Source organism: Sciurus carolinensis, chromosome 2, assembly GCF_902686445.1.
Source record: "Sciurus carolinensis chromosome 2, mSciCar1.2, whole genome shotgun sequence".
In the NCBI taxonomy this organism is placed as follows: Eukaryota; Metazoa; Chordata; class Mammalia; order Rodentia; family Sciuridae; genus Sciurus; species Sciurus carolinensis.
The window spans coordinates 68,677,481-68,695,875 of NC_062214.1; the positions used below are offsets into that span (position 1 = coordinate 68,677,481).

Genomic DNA, 18,395 nt, shown 5'->3' on the forward strand with positions numbered 1-18,395 from the left:
GAAGACATTGTGAGAGTTAAGTCTAATCCATAATCCAGCCCAAGAAGAAGCAGACCTTAAGACTAAGTCTTAACAGAAGACACTGTGTGGTTCTGTCTTCCCAGACTGTTGGGAGCTGAAGGCACAGTTCTTGGTAACTTAGGCATCTTGTATATGCCTTACAAGAACAGTTTATCAGTTGATCAGCAGTCATCAAAAACTGTTAGGGACTATTTAGAAGAGCATTTCTTACATTTAGAATAACCAAAGGGGCTTTAAAAAACCCAAACCAAAGAAAGAGGATAACTACTCAGGTAGCCAAGGCACTGGTAATTTTTGGTACTGGGGATTGAAACATCCCCAACCCTTTGTAGTTTTTAATGAATTTTGAGACAGGGTCTTGCTAGGTTGCTTAGAGCCTCACTAAAATGCTGAGGCTGGCCACACACTTGCAATCCTCTTGTTTTTTAAATATACCAGCACTCGTATATTTAAAAAATCCTTCCCAGTGTCATACTGTCAGGGTTAAGGAACCATTGATATTTGAGGGGAACTACTGGCAGCTGAACACCAAATAAGTCATAGTGTCCAGGAGGAATGTATGACTTATCCTGCTACCAGGGAAGCCAAGATTTCCCCTACTGATGTACTACAGATTGAAAGATGCTGCCCTCTGTCATACCCCATTATCCAACAAATAGAAGTCACAGTGTCCTCTATAATATTTCAAATCAATTTGTTAATCTGTATTATGTTTGCATATAGGTTTAACTGAAAAGGTCAAAGGATGCTGATTTGTTTGAATCCTAAAGCCTGGATGCCTTTAGGAAAAATCTGAATGTAAACATTTCACAGATGATGGGGATGCCTACCTAGAAACACCATCCTCCTGAATTTCCAACTTAAACCTATCCTTACACCTCAATTCAAATATACCACAATGACAAGCAATTTGGCAGCACAGTGAGTGGCCTTTATTTTTTACCATTTGTAGAAAACTGACATTTAGACTTCAAAATTTATATTATAAAATTATCAGCAGCAATTTAAAACATTTCAAGATGATGAGATTCTACTTTGCTGACACAAATAAGGCTGTTATTCCATGTTCAAAAAGTAAGATTTGTCCCAAGGGAGCCTATTAGTAGATATCCACCACCTTGCTCAGGACCCATTTGTGACTGTGTCTTCTTCCATCTCTTCTTCGCCATCATCGGTGGGCCCTGAGGGTGGGGGGAAGAAAAACAAAACAAAACAAAACAAAACAAAAGTCATGTCAGTTTTAGAGAACCTGTTAGCTTAGTAGGTGAGTGCCCATTCTGTGGCTACTGTATACCAGGCACTGGACTAGGTACAAAAAGACCCAGAACAGGCCGTTTCTGGGGAACTTAACAGTCCTTTGTCAAACTGTCTTTGGCAGGTACTGAAAGGTATAATCAATTTCCAAGGAAAAGGGGTCACAAAGGTGTTTTGTTTTTACTAAAGTCAAAACCATTGCCTCATATTGTAGTTGATGATTAATTCATTTTTTGTGAAAACAAAAAGTTTATATACCTGTGCTTTAAACTCTTGCACTACAATGGGCAAAGAAACTAGAAATACTCAAAAAGCATTTGGGTATCCACTACTTGCTAGACTTTACTGTCAATGACTTTACTGTCTCTAAATAAGGGAATATGGCAAAAACAGCCACTTGTTAACAATATAAGGCAGATTTTTTTTGGTCAATATATTCTGAAAAAGGAAATAATGTTTATGCCTCTTGCTTCTACAGCTGGGTCCAAATACCAGATTTCTAGATGTAAAACTACAAAGAAGGAATGCCTTTGTTAGAGCTACTTGGAAACCTGGGACCACCAAGCAATGGAGCACCATTCTTGATGTCTGAACCTCTTCCCTACTGTACTTTTGATTACACTTTAAATCCTGATATCCTTAAGACTCAATCAAAACATCCTAGGTGGGGAGCAAATTAATGCAGTAACTGTTACACTACAGTCACAATAAATTTTCTGGCACTGGATTGAACCCAGAGGTGCTTCACTGAGCCACATCCCCAGTCCTTTTCAAGACAGTGTCTTGCTAAGTTGCTAAGGCTGGTCTCCGACTTACAATTCTCCTGTCTCACTCAGCCTCTTGTCCCCCAAGACAATAAGCAGTTTTGATACTTCCCAATCTGTCACGACCAAAGTTCAAAAGGCTCAATAGATTTCTACCATACATCATACAGCCCAAAGTGCCTGTGTGGTTCTGTCAGGTCATCAGGCCACATTCTCCCCATGATGTGAGCCTCATTCACTCTGGCCTTTCTCAGTCAAGTGTACTTTTCTACCACAGGATTCTGGCAGGACAGTCTCCTCTGCCTAGAATGTCCTCCTGCCTTTGTCTAGTTCAGCAGTTCTTAAACTTTTTAGGGTGACAACCTATTTTTTTTGTTTAGATCACTTACATTTTTTTGATAGATATCAGAAATTAAAACAATTTTAAAGAAAAGGAGAAATATTTCAATACTCTTTGCAGATAATTATGGATATTCTTTTTAGATAACATGATAAAACTAGACAAGGGTTAGTTTTAAAATTTTTTATTGTTTATTTTTTGGTAGAACCCAGGGGTGTTTAACTACTGAGTCACATCCTCAGTCCTTTTTTATATTCTTTAGAGACAGGGTCTCACTGAGTTGCTTAGGGCCTCTCTAAGTTACTGAGGCTGGCTTTGAACTTGTGATCCTCCTGCCTTAGCCTCCTGAGCCATGGGGATTACAGGTGTGTGCCACTGTGCCTGGCTTCTTTCTTTTTTTTTTTAATTTTGAGAAGGGTCTTGCTAAATTGCCTAGGCTGGCCTCAAACCTGCAAGTCTCCTGTCTCAGCCTTCTGAGTAGCTGGGATAACAGGTGTGGGCAAGGCCTGGTTCACCCAACAACCTCTAAAGGCTGGTACTATTATTACCTCTGATTTAAAGATGAAGAAATATACTTGAAAATACTTGCCCAAGGATACAGCTGATGAGGCTAAGACTTAAGACTCAGGTTACTGGGCTCTAGGGTCTCTGTTCCTAACTGCTACATGATATGACAGCCATGCCTCACCTAATGATGGGGATCCATTCTGAGAACTTTATAGCAGGGTGATTTTGTTGCTGTGAACCAGAAGACCACAAAGAGTATACTTGCAAATCTAGATGGTATCACTTATTACATACCCATGCTATGTGACATAGCATACTGCTCCTAGGCTAGAAACCCATACAACATGTTACTGTTCTGAATACTGTAGGCAACTTTAATGCAAAGGTTAAGTATTTGTGTTATTGATACACAGAAAGGGCACAGTAAAAATATTAAGCATAGGAGTTTTTCAGCTCTATTATAATCTTATGGGACTACTGCTTTGTATGCAGTGTCACTGACCAAAACATTATCTGATGCATGATTATACATATGGGTAAATTACATAATTACCTCTAGAGTTTGGTCCACTCCATGTTATAAAATAATGTTTTTATGTTGACTTTTATACATCCTTATTCTCCACCCCATAGTTCTATGGCTTAATTTTTTTTTTTTAATTATTGATACTGGGGATTGAATCCAGATGTGCTTTACCACTGAGTTACTTTCCCAGCCTTTTGGTTTTTATTATTTAATAATAATAAATTCCATCCTCTTGGCTCAGCCTTCTAAGCTGGGATTCCAGGGCCCCCAGCTTAACTTTCTTCTGGCATTCCTTGATCATAGCACCTGAGCTGTCTGGTAACCATTATGGATATAATAGTATTTGGAAACATGAAGACAGAGCACCATTCCCTGACCTGATCTGCGTTCTCTTCCAGGTATCTGACCAGACTGCAGCAACCCCTTTAGCCTCTCCACTTCAGCCAGAGTTGATGCATTTGCTATGGCATTCTAGAAGACATAGGAAAACAGAGATGGACAATTAGTTGCAACAAAGTACCAACTACCCAGAAAATATGTACAGAAATTCACAACATCTTTTCATATAGAATATTACATAGTTCTGTTAGGGGAAGAATTTTACTGGCACACTGAAATCAACCTACAAAGCAAATCATATAAATTTTCAAAATCAGTGAAAAGACAAGCCTTCTTCTATGAGAACAAATAATAATTCCACATATCCTAAAATTTAAGCTAAACACCTACCTGGTTATATTACTGGAGGCTTTAGGAGGCTGTATTATAAAATTAGGATTTTCATTGAGTATTCAATAGGATTTGTTAGAAAATCTTTTTGTACTGGGGATTGAACCCAGGGGCACTCAACCACTGAGTCATATTCCCAGTCCTTTTTTAGATTTTATTTAGAGGCAGGGTCTCACTGAGTTTTCTTAGGGCCTCACTAAGTTGCTGAGGCTGGCTTTGAACTCAAGATCCTCCTGTCTCAGCTTCCCGAGCTGCTGAGATTACAGGTGTGTGCTACTGCGCATGGCAACAAATCTTTGAAAGCAAAAATTAAGGCAAACCTTGGTAACTATTAAGCATATCATATTAGCTATTTAAAATTACAAATGCATCCAGGGAAAATGAGAAAGACAGATGCCACCACTTTGACTGGCTGATGAAATTAATTCAGGTCAAATAATAACTTTCAGCTAGTTTTTCCTCAACTGGAAATATAGCTGAATTCTAAAAACTACAGAATATGCAGCATTCAGAACTTGGTTCACTATACCATTATATGTCCTAACCCCATTTCAACTCTCTTCATTCCTAGAATTCCCAAACAGTATTACCTTGATTGCTTCTACATCCCCTGGAGACGGCCCACCTTTCTTTTTGTCAGTTGGCAAACCAGCACCTGGATTAAAACTTGGGAGGGAAGAACATAATTGTTAAATTCTGCTCAAAGAAAGTTGCTTCTCTTTTACTTTCAAAGGTTTTTGAAAGTAATTCAACCAGTGTAGTATCTTATCTTTGTTAACAAACTGATACAAGAACTCTCTCCTTCAGAAACACCTCCCAATTAATCTTCCTATAGAGAAAACAGAATGTACAATATTTTACATTAAGACTGCAAACTGAAATATATTCTCTGCTAACCTGTTAATTTCATATGATGTACAGACCACGGATGGCCGTAAACTATCAGCACTCAAATTTAATATCATATTAATCACAGTTTTTGGCTTAAGTTTGAAGGAGGTCAACTGCCAGATAGTGTTTCTGAAGGTGAAGTTGAGTTAAGTTGGATATCCGTATCTTACGTTTTGCTTCTCCTGGCAATATCCTTTGCAAGCTGTGCACCCCGTTTGCCCTTGAACATTTTCTCTGCTTCCTGACGCTCCTACAGCAACACCACACACAGAGTTAATGGAAATAGGAATACCACATGCATTTAGATGCATTCCTCAGAAAACATGGAAGCCAACTCTCCTGAAATACTCTGGGCTGGCAAAAATACCAAAAAGCCAATTTCATATGAAAAGGAGATAGTGGTCTTCCCTTCTAGTGAAGCTCCCTGAAGAAAGCTTCTCCTCCTCCTTTCAAGAAGGAGTTCCCAAGGAATCAGGAGAGGGGAGGAAAGCAAAAACAAAACCATTTCCAATAAGGGGTAAGTGATTCTAACAGTCAGAGTTGCTCAAAAAAAGATCAAAATCTTCATTGGGAATGTATTTAAGCAGATAATCAATGGTGTGGTTCTAACATTTTGCCAACTTTGAAACAGCCAATGTTAACTTTGAAACAGCCAATGTTAAGATAAGAGTGTTAATTCAAAGTCCTACCACATGAGGAAAAAAATCTGACTTAACATTTTCTTTCCCATATTTTATTTTATTTTTTCTTTCCCATATAATCGCAAACTAATGGTAAATTGTACTCAATTAGGCAATTTAAAAGGTCAGTAACAAAAGTATAAAGAAAAACATAAAACTCTATAATGACTTACAATCAAAGAATACTTACTTTTAGTTTTACTTTTTGAAAATCCAGCACTCTGACTTGTGGAACTTTATAAATCACATATAGTCTATAATGCTTCTTATTTGTTACCGGATTTCTTAGAATGCTACAAGAAAAAGAACAACACACTACCAATCTTGTTCACAGGCTAGCATTCAAGAGATCCATTTGAACAGTGTAATTAATCTATAAATTAAGGAAAAGTACACTATTCCTTTCATTAAGGAAACATCTGTTATTTGTTTTTAAAAAGGTACTTTTTACTGACTGCTTTGAGGTCAAAGTGTAATTTTATGGACTTCATTAGTTTTGTCATTACAACAAATAATTTCCATACCTTAGATAAGTCAGTGATTTAAGAGATGCCAAAGGGTCCAGATCACCCTGTAAAAATAAGGGCCACAGTTAAGAACACCGATACTATATTGTCTATTTTGATATTTTGAAATGCAGAGTATCTTTGGAGAAAGTATTCATAGTATTTTTTTATTTCTTACTACCCCAGTATTTAACCCAAAACTGGCACATCTCAAATGCTTAAATACTTTCTACTAATAATTTAAGCTTCTTAAAATCTTGGCATTAACAACTCTGTCAACAGCAGAAGACATACACACAAAAATTGATTTCCTACGACAGTCGCAAAGGGCTACTGAGCAATTATTCAGAAAAGAAAGCAATGCTAAAGCTGATGTAATTTTGGTTAAGTGATTTGCCCAGGGAATCTCAATCCAGAATTTTGGTGTAATGTGGTCTTTTTTTACAAGTACCTCCCAAGTGCCTGGGAACAGCATATTGTTTTGAGAAAAGGCACTTTTATCCTAGGCCTCCCCAAATCTCTTCAAATAATTTTTCATAAAGTGAACAGAAGAGTTAAAAACAAACAAAAACTCCCACCAAATTATGGGAAGAAGGCAGGATAGTTTTTGAATCTGCCCAAATTGTCCCATAAACCATAATGGAACAAAGACAAAAAAACCAAAAGCTTATTGTTAATAGCGATAACCAAAGTAGATGACAAGATATTCTCCATGAATCCTACAACAGAAATAAGTAGAGGGGCTGGAGTTGTGGCTCAGTGGATGAGAACTTGCCTAGCACGTGTGAGGCACTGAGTTCGAACTCCAGCACCACATTAAAAAAACTAAAACAAAATAAAGGTATTGAGTCCATCTACAACTAAAAATATTAAAAAAAAAAAAAAGAAAAGAAATAAGTAGAAACAACTACTTGAAAGCTTTTAAGACTTGCATGGTGACACCATTTCTGTAGAAACAGAAGACAAAGAGGCATCTGTTATACCAGAGAACTCTAAAACAACTAACAGGTACTCAGTTTGAGAACATCAGTCCAAGAATCTGCACATTCCAATAATGAGTACAGGTCTAAGAGGGTTACAGCAATTTAGGCCCTTGAACACTAACCAGAAATTGTGTCCCTTCCAGATAAAAGCCTTACACTGAGGAAAAAACTGCTATAAACAGACCTAAATTTAGTACACAGGGCTGCCAAGAGGGACAATGAAAAGAAGTACCGATAAAAGCAGGGGAGTGCTTACTTCAGTAGCTAATATACTATAATTGGAAGGATACAGGGATTAGCATGGTCCTGTGCAAAAATGATACACAAATTCGGGAAGAGGTCCATATTAAAACAAGGAACCAACTTCCAAAGCAACAGGAACAGAGCCAGTCCTCAGAAAGCAAGCATTCATCTTTACTTCAAAACCACCACCAGAGGGAGCTCTTGAGCTTGATACTGGCATAGCACCATTGAAGATGATCCAAAAAGAAACAGAACAAGGTTTGTTAAATACACACTAACATAATGAGGATGTATTGATGGGTTTTAAAAAGAATAAATATATAACAAGCTATAGAACTGCTGAGATGTTTTAAGTCACTATACTGCATTGTTTGAGAAGGTATACAAAAACTAAGATTGACAGAAATCCAGGCAGATAATCAAATCCTCTATCAATGATGTGAGAGTTGAACACACCTTTTTCAGTAACTCATAAGAACAGCAGTCTTTATCTTTGCAATAACTTCAAATACAACTGTAACTTCTAAAACAGCATTTCCTATGAACATGCACTCTGGGCTAAGTACCTCAAGTTTTGGAAAGAACATGACCTCAAGCCAGTCCTTTCCTACTTCTGGAGTCAAGCACCCCTTTGAAAATCTGAAAGATGCTATGGACCCCTTTGACACTGTCCACCAGGAATGGAACATACAGCTCATTCTAAACAATCGGGAAAATAGAGAAGGGAGATAAAATCTTAGTAATCCAAAATCAAACTATATAATATGGATTTAAACATTCAGTGTTAAAGTGGAAAATTCAGGTTATCAAACAGGGTAACTCAATATGAACTTTTTTGTTAAAAATTAAACATTTAGAGCAGATTTTTTTAAAAATTATTTTTTGTGATATTAGAGATTGAACCCATGGTGCTCTACCACTGAGCTATATCCTCAGATCTTTTTATTTATTTTGAGCCTGACCTTGAACCTGTGATCATCCTGCCTCAGTCTACTGAGATTCTTGGATTATAGGTGTGCACCACCCCATCCAGCCAGAATGGAAATTTTAAGGGCATAAAAATAGGCCAAAATAATTGTTATCTATATAGTAAAACTGAAACTTGCCCTTGATCTCATGACAAAATTAGTTGCAGGTAGATCGTTCATCTAATTTGAAGAGCAGAGTAATAAAATTTCTAGGATAGACTCATCCAACAACATTTAATATTTAATGCATGTCAGATATGCAATTTAAAATTTTCTAGAAGCCACATCAAAACAGAAAAACAGGAGAGACTAATGAACAATAAATTATTTTACCTATTATCCAAAATACTATCATTTCAACATCAGAATAAGAAAACTTACTAAGTTGGGAGTGGTGGAGCATGCCTGTAATCCCAGTGGTTCAGGAGGCTGAGGAAGGAGGATCAAAAGAGTTCAAAGCCAGCCTTAGCAAAAGTGAGGTGCTAAGCAACTCAGGGAGACCCTGTCTCTAAATAAAGTACAAAATAGGGCTGGAGATGCGGCTCAGTGGTCAAGTACCCCTGTATGTTCTCTTCTTTTTTAGTATTGTCTTTTGAAATCTGGCATGTATTTTACCATTCTGCACATCTCAATTCAAAGTATTCACTTGCAGTTATTGGTACCATATCAAACACTGCAATACTAGCAATAAAAACTGACATATTAGACTACACTCAATTAGGAACTTTTCCATTAGGATACCTTAATAGAATCAAAAGGAAAACCAGAATGGGAAAAGGTATTTGTAACATTTATAACCCAGAAGGTTTGTTTAGTGTGTATGAGGCTCTGGTTTCACTCCCTAGAACAGTACCAACAAAAAAGGCACCACACAAAAACAGAATATAACCCTAAAAGGTCCAGATTCTGAAATAATTAAGAAAAAGATGTAAGGAAAAAAAAAAAAAAATTTTTTTTTTCATGTAGTGTACAAGAATTTGTAATGCCTTTAACCCTTTCCCCCAAATACATTCTCCCCCTATTCAACTTACCAGTTCCACAAGACTATTGTTGGTGAGAATGAGTTCTGTCAGACAGGGCAGAGCCTGATCAAGTCCTTCACCTATACGGCTAAAATAAAAACAGAAAAGCTCTTATTAAAAGTGAAAAGTAGGCCTGGGGATATAGCTCAGTTGGTAGAGTGCTTGCCTTGCAAGCATAAGGCCCTGGGTTCAATACCAAGCACTGCAAAAAAAAAAAAAAAAAAAAAAAAAAAAAAGTGAAAATTAAGTGAACTAACAATTTCATACCTGTTTTGCTCAGAGGTTCTCAGATCTCAAAGTTGGAACAATCTTAGAAATCCTTCTGTCATACCCTATCTCACAGAAGAGAAATGAAGCACAAAGAAGCCCTGTCTGAGGTCACAAGACCAGATGGAAACAGGAAGATTTTGGAACTTAAGCCTCCTAAGTCCTCTTTCCACCGAAATACTGTGTAGAAGAACCTAAAAAAAGGTGAGACTTCCAGGTAGAATAAACTATTTAGCTTACTTCATAACTTTTTTTTTTTTTTTGGTTCAGGAAGCATGGAAATACTAGTGACTGCATTTGCAGCTCAGGTACAAGACATATAACCATACCATAAAGGAATGGTTAACCCATGAGAACTATTTCTAGCTAAAAACCCCCAACTCATCACTTAGTACTTCTTTATAAAGACATTATTTTTTTTCCAATAAAATTTGCATAGACCTGATGAAGGGAGGGTCAAAAAAAGATCTCAATTTTAGTAAGTTTCATTTTAGAAATCAGTTGTAAAGAAAAACAAATAGTAGAAGGTATGAGGCACAGATAATCAGTGAAAAACATAATGATTTTATATATTCTTTTAATATGATTCCTCTGATAACTGAGCAGCATGTTAGAAGATTGTGAATATACAAAAATAAAAGATTTCTCAACAGATGCAAACAGGACTAGACCACTGCCAAAATAATCTCTGGAAAAAGTGCTACTCATTTCTCATTATGAAGAAACATGTAGGTTTAACTGGCATAGTATGTATTACAACTTTTTCAGGGCACACCAAAACATTTACTCTCTTAACAGACACTTACCATATTCTGTTGTTGTTGACTAATAATGTCTTCAGTCTTCTTAGCAAAGGAAAACCATCCAACTTCCTGATCTCATTGTCAGAAAAATCAATAGCATCAAACTGGTCTAAGGTAGCACCTAGATTTTCAATGACTGGAATTTTATATCCTATAAAACAGAGGGGGAAGGAACCACACAAGATGTTATTAATGTTATTTAAAAGTCCCTTAAAACAGTACCAGTATTTCATGGTAATTTGACTCAAAGCTTTAAATTATTCGGGAAATATATACCTATCCCCTATGCCATGTTAAACACTGTGTAAGGTACTGAAAATAAATGACAAAAAGTCCTAAGTCCCCAGTGCCCTGAAACTTACGGTATGGCAGTGGACTTGAAGATGCTGACAACGAGGACAAGAGTAATGATGATGGGGATATTTACTACAGGTAATCTTGGTAACAATGTTCATAAGAACATTTACAAGGTGTTTCACACTGTTCTTAGGTCTTGGAGCTAATTAAGCAATAAAAGAGGAACTGACACTTTGAACTGCTAATTGTCAATGCCCAAGCCTTACTCAGACTTTGGGAACCACAGTTCTCAACCTCTTGTATCCCCACAGGCCATATTCATAGAACTCATCCACACATCCTCATGATGTGACAATTTCCCCTTCACCACCTCCAGCTCCAACAGTTCAAAATCAACAGTTTATACACAACTGATAAACTGCAGTGTGCATAATTCACTCAACTACTGATTTGTGTAATTTGGGCATAATTACTGAAGTGGATGCGAAATGAAGAAAGAAACACAAACAAGGTTAAAGTACACAGTCAAGAGCTGTAAAGACTGTATCAAAGTAAGTACTGCACCAAACTCACACTGCAAGAACTTCAAATAGTGCCAACAGAGTGAAAGTGTTGAGATGCTCTTGAATTTGACCTTTTTTTGAGATTAATTTATCTTTTTTGGTACTGGTTTGGTACTGGGAATTGAACAACCAAGACACATTCTCACTAAGTTTCTGAGGGTCTCATTAAGTTGCCAAGGCTGGCACTGAACTTGCTATCCTCCTGTCTCAGTCTCCCAAGTGTCTGGGATTACAGATATTTGCCACCGTGTCCACCAGAAACTTAATTTCAACAAAATAAAAAGAACTGGGATCTCCCAGAGGTCAGCAAGGAATCTTGGTACAAAGTAGAGAGAGCAGCAGGGGCACTCTGAGACCTTGGTTGCCTCAGGTCATGATCACACATTCTTATCCCAGAGAAGTTGGTCTTTACCACCTTTCCAAGACTCTGGAATTACAGGCATGCACCACTGCGCTCTTTACGCCCTTTCTAAAACCGTATCCTGAAAAGCGAAGTAGTTAGCTGCACTCCCGTTTTCTTTTTCTTTTTTTAAACTCAACTTCTTTCCTCCCCAAAATATCATTAACATATCTACATCCACAATATCTACTAACTATTTACTAAGAACCAACACGGTCACCCAGCACTAGTTAAGCCATTAACAAGTCTATTTTCCTGGCTGTAAAACAGCTCACATTGCGGAACAGGCCAGGCAAGGCCTAACAGAGTATGGATCAAAAAGTAATTAAAACGGTCACGTCTGTGAGTAGGAGCGGGGCAACAGAAGGCTCTCAGGAGCCTAACGGGAAGATCGTCTGGGAAGATCGTCTCGCAACAACGGCTCGGGGTTCATACTGCAGGATCGCAGGCCAAGCTCTAGCCACCGCGCACGCGGCCAGGCACGGACCTCAAGGCCGCGCGCTGAGGCCCGGGAACAGCCCGCCCGCTGCTCCGGACTCACCCCGGAGGTCCAGCTCGCGGTCCCGTACGGCATTGGTGTACTGCGCCGCCTGTTCGATCAGCTCCGCCGTTAGCTTCACCATCCTGCTGTCTCCCGTTTCCTTTCCGCTGCCGCCCGCCCGCAGCCGCCCGCCAGCGAGACGTCCCAGCGTGCACCGCGCCCGCCGCCAGGCAGCACCAGTCGCAGCCGCCTCGTGTGCGCGCAGCTCGACCTCCAGGCTGAAGCAATCGAAAGAGCCACATCCCTGCCTCGTCTCCCCGCGGCTAGGCTTCTTGCTTAATTAAGGTCTTGGCGCGGGGTTTGAGAACGTCTCTGCTTCTGGGTTCTTTGCTGGGACGTATCTGGAGTCTGAAGGGCTCCTGATGTCTAGCATTTGCGTCTAAAAGTTAAGCAAAAAGTGGAAACACCCAAGTGGATTTTTCAGTGCAGCTTGAGGTGGGAGGGAAAGCTGACTGTCTTTTCTGCATGCCGGAGGGGCGAGGACCGGTAGGAGTTAGCGAATGGTCCAGGACTTCAGATTCCTGTCCTGGGCTTGGGTTGTGGACCTCTGGCTGCAACGTGAGGACCGAGGCCGGGTCACACGTTTCGGGCAGGCCGCTGGGACCGCCCACCGCCCGGCACATCCGACCTGGCGCACCCGGCGCGTTCGGGTTTGCGGGTGGACCTGCGGTCTGTAGACTTTTAAACATTCATTCTGAAGTATGACACCAGGAAAGTGCGCATGACAGAAGTCTGCCACGTAACGGATGAACACACCTGCGTAGCCGCCACGAGGGTCCAAAAAAAGAACACTATTCTACACTATTCTGAAAGCCTTATCTGTTCCCAAAGGCAACCGCGAACCCAACACACACATAAGCTGATTTGCTTTTACTATAAATAGAATCATGAAGTATTTTTTGATTGTTTTGTTTTGACTGTTCTTTGAGTATTATGTCTGGAATCCATCCAAGTCGCATATAGAGAAGGATGGTTTTATTTCACTGCTGTAAAGAATATATATCATACTGTAAGTATTCTTCTGTTGATGGACATTAGTGTTGTTTCCAATTTGGTGCTATTCCGAATAATGCTACTATGAATTTTCTGGTACATGGATCTAATGCACTTGTGCATGAGTTTCTCCCTGCATGGAACTGTTGGGACAAAGAGTATGGTAGCCCCAACAGGCAAAGCTTAATAGTTATGCTAGGAGGCTGAAATAATTTACACACTCTAGTGATGTGTAAGGGTTTTTATGGCGTCCAACTTCAGCCTCATTGGCATTGCCAGTCTATAATTTTAGTGATTCTGATATTGGCTGCACAGAAGTATAGTACTATTGCTTCAATTTGCTTTTCTCTATATCTAATGAAGGCTGAGAACCTTCTTGTGTGTACATTTTTGTTCTGATATATTCTTTTATCAGGTGCCCATCCAAGTTTCTTGCCCATTATTTTCTTACTTTTTTGTGAATTTTAAAAATATTCTAGATATGAACACACTCAGTGGCTTGCCTTTTCTCTCAATGATATTTGATGATTAGAAGTTTCTAACTTTTTAAAAAGTTTATTTTTATTGTAAACAAATGGGATACATGTTGTTTCTCTGTACATGAAGTAAAGGCATACCATTTGTGTAATCATACATTTACAAAGGGTAATGGTGTTTGATTCATTGTTATTTTCTCCTTCCCCCACCCCTCCCACCCCTCTTTTCCCTCTATACAATCCCTCCTTCCTCCATTCTTGCCCCTCTCCCACCCCCCATTATGTGTCATCATTCGCTTATCAGCGAGATCATTCATCCTTTGCTTTTTGAGATTGGCTTATCTCACTTAGCATGATATTCTCCAATTTCATCCATTTGCCTGCAAATGCCATAATTTTGTTATTCTTTATGGCAGAGTAATATTCCATTGTATATATATATCACAGTTTCTTTATCCATTTATCAATTGAAGGACATCTAGGTTGATTCCACAATCTGGCTATTGTGAATTGAGCAGCTATGAACATTGATGTGACTGTATCTCTGTAGTATGCTGATTTTAAGTCCTTTGGGTATAGGCCGAGGAGTGGGATAGCTGGGTCAAATGGTGGGCCCATTCCAAGTTTTCTAAGAAATCTCCACACTGCTTTCCAGAGTGGCTGCACTAATTTGCAGCCCCATCAGCAATGTATGAGTGTACCTTCTCCCCCACATCCTCTCCAACACCTATTATTGCTTGTATTCTTGATAATCGCCATTCTAATTTTGGTGAGATGGAATCTTAGGGTAGTTTTGATTTGCATTTCTCTTATTACTACAGATGTTGAATATTTTTTCATATATCTGTTGATTGCTTGTAGATCTTCTTCTGTGAAGTGTCTGTTCATTTCCTTAGCCCATTTGTTGACTGGGTTATTTGTATTCTTGGTGTAGAGTTTTTTGAGTTCTTTATATATTCTGGAAATTAGTGCTCTATCTGAAGTATGAGTGACAAAGATTTTCTCCCACTCTGTAGGTTCTTTCTTCACGTTGCTGATAGTTTCCTTTGCTGAGAGAAAGCTTTTTAGTTTGAATCTATCCCAGTTATTGATTCTTGCTTTTATTTCTTGTGCTATGGGAGTCCTGTTAAGAAAGTCTGATCCTAAGCCAACAAGTTGAAGATTTGGACCTACTTTTTCTTATATAAGATTAAGGGTCTCAGGTCTAATTCCAAGGTCCTTGATCCATTTTGAGTTGAGTTTTGTACAGGGTGAGAGATAGGGGTTTAGTTACATTCTGCTGCATATGGATTTCCAGTTTTCCCAGCACCATTTGTTGAAGAGGCTATCTTTTCTCCATTGCATATTTTTGTCACCTTTGTCTAGTATGAGAAAATTGTATTTATTTGGGTTTGTGTCCGTGTCCTGTATTCTGTACCATTGATCTACCTGTCTATTTTGGTGCCAATACCATGCCATTTTTGTTACTATTGCTTTGTAGTATAGTTGAAGTTCTGGTATTGCGATACCCCGTTTCTTTCTTCCTGCTAAGGATTGCTTTAGCTATTCTGGGTTTCTTATTCTTCCAGATGAATTTCATGATTGCTTGCTCTATTTCTGTAAGGTACATCATTGGGATTTTAATTGGAATTGCATTGAATCTGTATAGCACTTTTGGTAGTATGGCCATTTTGACAATATTAATTCTGCCTATCCAAGAACATGGGAGATCTTTCCATCTTCTAAGGTCTTCCTCAATTTCTTTCTTCAATGTTTTGTAGTTTTCATTGAAGAGATCTTTTACCTCTTTGGTTAGATTGATTCCCAAGTATTTTTTTTTTTTGAGGCTATTGCAAATGGAGTTGTTTTCCTCATTTCCCTTTCAGATGTTTCATCACTTGTGTATAAAAATGCTTTAGATTTACGCGTGTTGATTTTATAGCCTGCTATTTTGCTGAATTCATTGATGAGGTCTAGAATTTTTCTGGAGAAGTTTTTTGGATCCTCTAAATATAGAATCATGTCATCAGCAAATAGTGACAGCTTAAGTTCCTTTTTTCCTATTCGTATCCCTTTAATTTCTTTAGTCTGTCTAATTGCTCTGGCTAGTATTTCGAGGACAATGTTGAATAGAAGTGGTGAAAGAGGATATCCCTGTCTTGTTCCTGTTTTTAAAGGGAATGCTTTCAGTAGTTTCTAACTTTTATGTAGTTCAATTTATCAGTTCCTTTAGGGTTAGTGAATTATGTTTGTATACGTGGTTGCCTTTAAGAAATCTTCCCTTATCTCAACATATTTTTCTGTTATCTACTAGAGGATTGTTTTATCTTTCCCATTTAGGGTTCCAATCCACTTGGAGTTGATTATTTTTGAGCTTTTTATTTAAGTATGGTATACAAACAAAATATACAAACTGAACATAACCAAGCAATGGACATTGCCACATTTGAGAAACCCTTCTCCTGTTACCAAGGGTAAACATTATCCCGACATGCTGTATAGGTTGGTTTCACCTAGTTTTGTATTTATGCAAATTAAATTGTACCTTGTGTATCTTCTTCTTGACATTGTTTGTATGCAGATATAATTCTGTTATTCTCATTGTTATGTAGAATTTCATTGTGTAAATATTCCACACTTTATCCATTCTGTTGATGAGCATTTTGGTATTTCCATTTTGGAGTTATTAGAGTGTACTTATGAACAGTACAATATATATTTTTAAGGGAACACATACACTAAATTTATATCGCAGAATGGAATTGCAGGGTGATGGGGTTTACTTTGGTTCAGCTTAAAAAGGTGCTATTAGCTTTCCAAAGTGGTTGTGGTGATTTAAACTCCTTGCTAACTTTTGGCATTGGTCTGTCTTAATTTTAGCCATTCTGGTAGTAGTATTGTGTGGTGGTTTTAATTGTGTTTCTCTGATTATTACTACAGTTGAGAACTTTTTTTTACATATTTATTGTCCTTTAGTGAAGTCTGTTTAGACATTTTGTCCTTTTTTTTCGTCCTATTTGGGTATCTTTTTTTTTTTTTTTTTCCTTGTAGGAACTCTATAAGCCTTTTGGATGTGAGTGCATAAGAATCCTTGTGAGATATGTGAATAGTGAATAACCTCCCTACTCTGTGGCTCATCTTTTCATTTTTAGTGGTGTCCCTTCATGAATATTAGGTGCTATGTTAATAGATTTATGAACTTTTCCCTATATGGCTAATTTTTTTGAGGGGGGGGGTACTAGGGATTGAAACCAGCTATCCCCAGCCATTTTTTATTTTGAGTCAGGGTCTTGCTAAGTTGTTTAGGGCCTTGCTAAGTTGCTGAGGCTGGCTTTGAATGTGTAATTCTCCTGCCTCAGCCTCCTGGACCGCTGGGATTACAGGTGTGCACCACTGCTCTTGTCTACATATGGCTAATTTTTGTTTACATTTTGTTTTGTGGGACTGGATATTGAAACCAGGGTCTGGCACATGCTAGAAATTTCATGTGCTCTATCACAGCTATAGCTCCAGCTCCAATTAATGTTTTTTTTTTAATGTTCTTTAAGATGCCTTTGACTATCTTCAAATTGTGAATATTTTCTTTTAAAAGCTTGATTGTTTCAACTTTCACATTCGGATCTGCAGTCAGCCTGGAATCAATTTTTGTGTATACTTCAATGTAGGGATTAAGGTATGTTTTTTTCCCAATGTGGGTATTCAGTTGATCCAGTACTATTTATAGAAAAGGTCATCCTTCCTTCACTGCTTTGCAGTCACTCATGTCATAAATCAGTTATGCAAACATGAGGTTCTACCTCTGCATTTTTTTTTTTTTTTTTTTTTTTTTTTTTTTTTTTTTGTGGTGCTGGCAATTGAACTCAGGGCGTTGTGCATGCAAGGCAAGCAACTCTACCAACTGAGCTACATCCCCAGCGGTTCTGCCTCTGAACTAGATGTTTTCTTCCTAGTTTTGTTCAGTCAGTTGTCCTTGCATAATATCATAGTTTTATAAAGCTTTATATTTTTTAAATGGGAGACTTTTATGACTTTATATCACAAATGTGTTATATTCACCCCCCCAAAAGTTTCCACTTTTTCTCAGTTTACCTTGGTTATTATTGCCCTTTGCGTTTTTTGCCATTTTCATTTTAATATAAAATTTAGATACTCTTATATCTTAAAAAAAGAACCCTTGCTTTAATTAATTAATTTTTTCAATTCAGAAGGAAGCTTTAATGATTATACATATGTATGCATTTAAGAACAGAGATCCAAAATGTGTGAAACAAAAAATTAGCAAAATTGAAAGGAGAAACAAGACAATATGATAATAGTTGGAAATTTCAACACTCCACTACTGACAATGGATAGAACAACTGTACAGAAAGCCAGCAAAGATACAGAAGACTTTAATAACAGTATAAACCAACATGATTTAACAGATATCCACAAATATTCCAACCACCATCAGAATACACATTCTTTTCAAAGACACATGAAGTGTTCTCTGGGATAGACCACATTCTAGACAATAAACCAATAATATATTTTAAAGGATTTGAATAATACAAAGTATATTCCTGGACCACGTGGAATTAACTTAGAAGCCAACAGCAGAATGAAATTTGGAAACTCCAAAAATATTTGGAAATTAAACAAT

General features: G+C 37.9%; 1 protein-coding gene and 1 pseudogene across 1 annotated transcript; one reads left to right on the top strand and one right to left on the bottom strand.

Moving 5' to 3' along the window:
- Nucleotides 1–936: 936 nt before the first annotated feature.
- Nucleotides 937–12,918, bottom strand: Snrpa1 (small nuclear ribonucleoprotein polypeptide A'). Its single transcript, XM_047541970.1, has 9 exons — nucleotides 12,306–12,918; nucleotides 10,508–10,655; nucleotides 9,444–9,522; nucleotides 6,237–6,283; nucleotides 5,903–6,005; nucleotides 5,203–5,282; nucleotides 4,732–4,807; nucleotides 3,790–3,883; nucleotides 937–1,202 (listed from the first exon to the last, which is right to left on the bottom strand). Exons 1-9 carry the CDS (start codon nucleotides 12,385–12,387, stop codon nucleotides 1,144–1,146), a joined length of 768 nt encoding a protein of 255 aa, XP_047397926.1. The 5' UTR covers nucleotides 12,388–12,918; the 3' UTR covers nucleotides 937–1,143.
- On the top strand, nucleotides 7,454–7,552 carry LOC124978415 (uncharacterized; annotated as a pseudogene).
- Nucleotides 12,919–18,395: the final 5,477 nt, after the last annotated feature.